Source organism: Sinocyclocheilus anshuiensis, unplaced genomic scaffold, assembly GCF_001515605.1.
Source record: "Sinocyclocheilus anshuiensis isolate Anshui unplaced genomic scaffold, SAMN03320099.WGS_v1.1 scaffold2275, whole genome shotgun sequence".
In the NCBI taxonomy this organism is placed as follows: Eukaryota; Metazoa; Chordata; class Actinopteri; order Cypriniformes; family Cyprinidae; genus Sinocyclocheilus; species Sinocyclocheilus anshuiensis.
In genome coordinates this window covers 361,766-369,242 of record NW_015542331.1, presented here as the reverse complement: position 1 = coordinate 369,242, position 7,477 = coordinate 361,766, and the positions used below count along the sequence as shown (strand labels likewise).

At 34.7% G+C, this 7,477-nt stretch overlaps 1 protein-coding gene across 1 annotated transcript in view; it reads left to right on the top strand.

Annotated features, from left to right (window-relative positions):
• Nucleotides 1–7,477, top strand: part of LOC107691002 (prolyl endopeptidase-like) — a 15,687-nt gene extending 8,210 nt beyond the window's left edge. The window contains exons 9-15 of the mRNA XM_016489451.1: nucleotides 121–318; nucleotides 752–855; nucleotides 938–1,074; nucleotides 1,194–1,288; nucleotides 4,834–4,965; nucleotides 5,053–5,209; nucleotides 6,264–7,477. Of these exons, the coding sequence (XP_016344937.1) occupies nucleotides 121–318; nucleotides 752–855; nucleotides 938–1,074; nucleotides 1,194–1,288; nucleotides 4,834–4,965; nucleotides 5,053–5,209; nucleotides 6,264–6,558 (1,118 nt within the window). The 3' untranslated portion in view covers nucleotides 6,559–7,477. The remainder of the gene's footprint in view (nucleotides 1–120; nucleotides 319–751; nucleotides 856–937; nucleotides 1,075–1,193; nucleotides 1,289–4,833; nucleotides 4,966–5,052; nucleotides 5,210–6,263) is intronic.

The window sequence follows — 7,477 nt, the reverse complement described above, 5'->3', positions numbered from 1 at the left end:
TATATAAATAAATAAATAAATTTGGGTTCATTTTTATACTTTTAAATAATTCAAATACTTTAAATATTGAAAAAACTGAACCATATTTTCTCTTATTTTTCTCACATCTCTCTCTTTCAGTGTTTGCTACCTGCACATACTCCAGGTTCCTGTTTGTGTGTTTCCTCCATGACGTGAAGAACGTGCTGAAGATGTTCCATCTGTCCTCGGGGGAGGAGATACGCACGTTTCCGCTTGATGTCGGCTCGATTGTGGGCTTCACTGGGAGGAAGAAAGACTCTGAGATCTTTTACAGCTTCACCTCGTTTCTCTCTCCAGGTCTGTCAAGATTCAGACGCTTCTGAAATGAAGAACTTTGGTCCTTAAAGGGACAGTTCGACCAAAAATTTAAATTCTGTTATTGTTTATTCACCCTCAAGTCGTTCCAAATGAGTTTCTTTCTCCTGAAAGAATATATTTTAAAGAAGGCTGGTAAACAGTTGTCGGTAGCCATTGATTTGCATAGTATGGAAAACATACTATGGAAATAAATGGGTACCGTCCTCTGTTTGGTTACCAACAATATACAAAATATCTTCTTTTGTGTTCAGCAGAAGAAATAAACTCATACAGGTTTGGACCAACATGAGGGTGAATAAATGATGACAAAATTTTCCTTTTTGGGTGTACTGTCCCTTTAATAACTCATATACAGCAATCAGGTAATGTTGTAACGGGTGTATTGAATGACGTATGTTGTGTTTTCCTGCAGCGATCATCTATCACTGTGATCTGACTAAAGAGCCGCTGCAGCCGCACATCTTCAGAGAGGTCACGGTGAAGGGCTTCAGTCCTGCTGACTATCAGACCACTCAGGTACAGCAACACGCTTGCAGACGCTTCATCTGTCTGTCTGCGGTACGATCGCCTTCACTTCGTGTCTGCTTGTTTCTTACAGGTCTTTTATCCCAGTAAAGACGGCACCCAGATCCCAATGTTTATTGTCCATAAGAAAGGAATCAAGCTGGATGGTTCACATCCTGCCTTCCTGTACGGATACGGAGGTTTCAACATTTCCATCACACCCAGCTACAGGTACAATACAAAGCAAACACAGAAACATACAGCTGATCACACACTCCACTGATGCAGTACTGATATTTGACACGCATCCCGTTCTTGTAAGCATCTGTCTCTCGTTGTTTGTGTTTCAGTGTCTCTCGGCTGATATTCGTCAGGCATCTGGGAGGGGTTTTAGCTGTTGCCAATATCAGAGGAGGTGGAGAATATGGAGAGACGTGGCATAAAGGCATGCGACTTTAATTCTGGAGCTAATCAGGGACTGAGCTGCATGGATGTTCATAATAGAATACTAGCAAATTGTGTGCCATGTATTTATGGCTTCCATTTTTTTTAAATAGTACAGTAGGTTAAGGGTAAGATGTTTTGTATTTTTTTTGGGTTTAATTTTGTTTTAAAGAAATTAACACCTTTTGTCAGCAAGGATGCATTAAATTCTTTTTTCTTTTTTTTCTTTTCTTTTTTTTTAGTTGACAGGGACATTGTACATTAATAAAACATTCCTGTAAATGTGCCAGAATTAGCCAAAGGCTATTTTTCATCTGTAGTCCCTGGACAAGATGTTACGAGTCACCCTAAAAGAAAATTTAATTAAAAATACATACTAGAACATTTAATAATTATATAGTACAAATCATAGTCTAGTAGTCTATTAAAAACAATAGGATAAAAAAAACAATGCAAACAAGATACAAACAATAATAGGATAGCTAGCAAATATAAAATTCTAGTGTTGACAAATCTGAGTACTAATTAACCAATTCTTCAATTGAACCCTAAATAAAGCATATGTGTCTAGATCTCTTATAGTTGTCGGAATAGTATTTCATTCTCTTGCAGCTTTGACAGAAAAAGCAGACTGACTTAAAATTACTTCGTCTAAGCGGTATGATACAGTCTCCTCTTAATGCACCTCCTGTAGAACGATAATCAGTTGTTCTAATACTAACTAACTGACCAAGAGGGGGAGAAGTTAAACCATAAATAATTGTATACATCAAGCATACATTTGCATACTTAATCATGTTTTCCCAACTTAACAAATTATATTTTTTCAGTATTGGACAATGATGATAATGTACCGATTTCTTATCGAAGACTTTAAGTGTATGTTTGTATAAGTACTCTAATGGTTTTAGAGTCACTGAACTCACCTGAGACCAGGTGGTTAAACAGTAAGTCATGGGAGAAATAACCATAGAATACATATGCATTTTAGCTGCCTCTAATGATATATAATCGCTAATAAACGTACAATTATAGAGATTAAACTTAACTTGCTTACAAACCTTTTTAACTTGAGCTTTAAATGTAAGTTTAGAATCAATCAGTATTCCCAGATATTTATATTGAGGCACTACCTGCAGCCTCACCCCTGACACATAAACATCCGGCTCTTTAATAATACTGTTAGACTTAGAGAAAAACATACATACTGTCTTGGACACATTTAGTTGTAAGCAATTCTCTTTTAGCCATGCTGACACATTAACCATAGAATTCGTGAGTTCATTTGCAACTTGTGCTAGACTATTACCATGTATATAAATTACTGTATCGTCCACATACATTTGTATATTAATGCCAGGACATGCAAGATGAAAATCATTTATATATATATATAGCAAAAAGCAGTGGACCCAAGATAGATCCTTGTGGAACACCAGTTGATGTACCTAAATCATTGGATTGGTGATTTTGTATTCTAACACACTGAAATCTATCTGATAGATATGACTCTATCCACTAGCAAATATAAAATTCTAGTGTTGACAAATCTGAGTACTAATTAACCAATTCTTCAATTGAACCCTAAATAAAGCATATGTGTCTAGATCTCTTATAGTTGTCGGAATAGTATTTCATTCTCTTGCAGCTTTGACAGAAAAAGCAGACTGACTTAAAATTACTTCGTCTAAGCGAACACAAATTAAGATATTTTTGATGAAATCAGAGTTTTAACCTTTTTGAATCTTTTACATTTTGGTTACTTGGACTTTCAATGGAGCGACGGAAACCACTCAGGTTTAATTTAAAATATCTTAATTTGTGTTTTGAAGATTAACCAAAGTCTCGTGGGATTGGAAAGACATAAGGGAGGGGTAAATGATGACAAATTTTCATTTTTGGGTGAACTATTCGTTTAAGTAGATGGATCTAAAAGAAATTTGAACTAAAAGCTATTACTTTATTTAGTTGACAGGGACATTGTACATTAATAAAACATTCCTGTAAATGTACCAGAATTAGCCAAAGGCTATTTTACATCCGTAGTCCCTGGACAAGATGTTACAAGTCACCCTAAAATAAAATGTAATTAAAAATACATACTAAAAAATGTATAATTACATAGTTCAAATCATACAGTATTCTATTAAAAAACAATGGGATCAAATAGAGACAATGCAAACAAGATACAATCAATAATAGGATAGCTAGCAAATATAAAATTCTAGTGTTGACAAATCTGAGTACTAATTAACCAATTCTTCAATTGAACCCTAAATAAAGCATATGTGTCTAGATCTCTTATAGTTGTCGGAATAGTATTCCATTCTCGTGCAGCTTTGACAGAAAAAGCAGACTGACTAAAATTACTTCGTCTAAGCGGTATGATACAGTCTCCTCTTAATGCACCTCTTGTAGAACGATAATCAGTTGTTCTAATACTAACTAACTGACTAAGAGGGGGAGAAGATAAACCATAAATAATTTTATACATCAAGCATACATTTGCATACTTAATCATGTTTTCCCAACTTAACAAATTATATTTTTTCAGTATTAGACAATGATGATAATGTACCGATTTCTTATCGAAGACTTTAAGTGTATGTTTGTATAAGTACTCTAATGGTTTTAGAGTCACTGAACTCACCTGAGACCAGGTGGTTAAACAGTAAGTCATGGGAGAAATAACCATAGAATACATATGCATTTTAGCTGCCTCTAATGATATATAATCGCTAATAAACGTACAATTATAGAGATTAAACTTAACTTGCTTACAAACCTTTTTAACTTGAGCTTTAAATGTAAGTTTAGAATCAATCAGTGTTCCCAGATATTTATATTGAGGCACTACCTGCAGCCTCACCCCTGACATAATAATACTGTTAGATTAGAGAAAAACATGCATACTGTTTTAGACGAGACATAAGGATTCTATGATTAACGGTGTCAAAGGCTTTCTTTAAATCAAGGAACACGGCTCCAACTACACCACCTTTATCTAAGAAAGTTTTAATATACAAATTGATTAAAAGTGAAACTAATTATACTTAAATGTTTCCATTTCTCTTAAATTATGTTCTTTCTATTCATCGCAAAATCCTGAAAATATGCATCACAATTTATTTAAAATAGGAGTCAGTACAACTGTGTTCAACATTTGTAATATTCAAAAATGTTTCTTGAGCAGCATATCAGCATATTAGATTGATTTCTGAAGGATCATGTGACACTGAAGACTGGAGTAATGATGCTGAAAATTCAGCTTTACATAACAGGAATAAATTACATTTTAAAATATATTCAAATAGAAAATAGTTATTTTAAATTGCAATAGTATTTCACAATTTTAATGTTTTTACTGTATTTTTGATCAAAATAAATTGGTAAGCAGATCAGACTTTTTTTTAAGCGTATATTTGCACAAATATTTGAACAGTAGTGTATATACTACAGTGATGGTTGCATTTTATGTGTAGTATGCATTTGAAAGATATATATCTTTAACATTCTGTTGCATCTTTCTTCTCTCTTCCTGTGCAGCGGGGATGTTGGCCAATAAGCAGAACTGTTTCACTGACTTTCAGTGTGCAGCTGAGTATCTGATAAAGGAGGGTTACACCTCCCCCAAAAAAATCACCATCAATGGAGGCTCCAACGGGGGGCTGCTCGTGGGTATGATACACACACACACACACACACACACATACATACATACAGGTTTGTGTTCTCCTGGTCCTAAATCCCGACTCTCTCTTGCAGCGGCGTGTGTGAATCAAAGGCCTGATCTGTTCGGCTGTGCTGTGGCTCAGGTCGGCGTCATGGACATGTTAAAGTTTCATAAGTTCACCATCGGACACGCCTGGACCACTGATTTCGGCTGCTCGGAAATCAAAGCGCAATTTGATTGGTTAATCAAGTAAGTTTACTTCGTCTTGCACAGATACATTTAATGTACTACTTTTTTAGGAGCAGCAGCCCCAGTGACACTTCTGAGACATAACTGCATTTCAGTTAAAGCAGGACACCACTCTAGACATTCTGTTACTGTGATTTTACTCCATTAACTGTGGTAAACTCATTGTAATGCACAGCGTCAAGTGGCTTATTGACTTTATAGAATATGGTAATATCAATATAGATAAAATATTTAATGCATTTATTAGTATACCTTAATCTTATTTGTTTCCGTTATTTATAATATGCACTGTTGTTGTTGTTGTTGTTGTTGACTAAAACTGTTCAGCTGTTTTCAGTACTTAAAATAAAGTTTAAATAAAATTTAAAGTTTAAATGAAAAATGTGGCCTTGGTACCTACCTGAAAGTTGAAGTACTAAAACTAAACTAAAAATAAACTAAAGCTAAATAGGATTCAAAATAATAAAAATTACAAAAGCACATAAAATTGCAAAAATGTCAACTAAAATTAATGTTAAAGCTAATTTCAGATATTAATAAATACTACAATAATATTTAAATAAAATAACTAAACCTAAAATAACACAGATTATATACCTATAATCTTTAAATACTGCAGATTCACCAGCTGAATATTTTGCATTGAAATATTTCTTATTTTCAATATAGTATTTTTTATTTTATTTTATTCAGCATTTTATTTTATTGTGCATGCATTTTATCTTATCGCTTGTTAAGTCATAATGATTCAAAAACTGTTTCCGGCTTCCGCCTCCCTGCCTTTTCAATTGTGAACCTTTTATGATCACTATTTATTCAATTATTTTATCATTTTTAATATACAGTGTATATATAATATTTTAATAATTCAGAAAAGATTAATCATTGTCTGGCCAACTGAGATTTTGGTATGGGGATAAAGACATTAGGATCATGATCTTTCAGTAGTACTACAGCAAAACATAAGTGCATAACTAACATAGTAACATATCATAACTGCAAAACCGCTCCTCTGTTCTGAATTTAAAGAGCTGTGAACGTTCTGACCCTGCAGGTATTCTCCTCTTCACAATATCCGTGTTCCAGAAGCTGACGGGGTTCAGTATCCCGCCGTTTTGTTGTTAACGGGTGATCATGATGACCGCGTGGTGCCGCTGCACTCGCTAAAATATATGGCCACACTGCAGAGTGTGATCGGTCAGTGGCCCGGCCAGTCAAACCCTCTCTTTATCTACGTGGACACAAAGTCGGGCCACGGCGCAGGAAAGCCCACCAGTAAAGTCATTCAGGAGGTGGCCGACACGTACGCCTTCATCACTCGCTGCTTGAACCTCAGCTGGATCGAATGAAGCGAAAGTTACGAGGCTCTAAGCTGTTCCTCTACTCCTGCAGGTTTTTCTTCTGACAGTTTGATTTCGTTCTTGCCTGTTTGCTCTCCTGTTCACTGAAATATTCACCTTTTTTGCTCTCTTTCTGTCCCACTTCTCCACGGTTTCATTATTTAATGTTACATGCAAGTAAAACAGTCCAGTGTTGGTTGAAAACTGAATCGCATTAATGACTGATTTCATATCAATTCACCATCTGTCACGGTGTACACTTAGGAAATATTAGAATTACCGAGGTCACGGGGTGAAGTGTCATAACCTCTCTAGCACTTTACTAAAACTGTATTTATTTGACGACGGGAAGACATTAACAGTTTATGGATCACTGCATCACTTTGATGCACAGCACCCATCAAAAATAAGTTTGCAAGTGAATCACATGCTCAGGTCACATTTTGCCCCAAAAACTAAAATAATTTTTTTTTTTTAGGATTTTTATGTATTATTACACTATTTTTAATGGCAGCTAAGCACATTTGAAATAGTCAAGTGTTATGGATTTTGTCTGGACATGCTTCCCATTAATCTCAGAAGTGATTCTTATTACTAAACATGATAATATAATACATTTTTAAATTTAAATCAGCATAAATTATATAAATCCTCTAGAATGTAATAAATTAGTTTTTGCATACAGTATTGAGAACTGGAGAGGAAGAATATACTTAATTGTCATGAAAATAGCATCACATATCATTTCTTTTGATTGGAGTTGAAATATAAGAAGGGCATATTTGTTAACATGAGATTCACCCTTACAGTGTTTGTCAGTGTGTGTGAATGAGCTGTATCTCTCGACAGAAATCTGTTTCTACCTCCACATTTATGCAGATTGTTTTATCTTGGAAGGGAAAAGCAAACAAAATAACCTAGTACAATA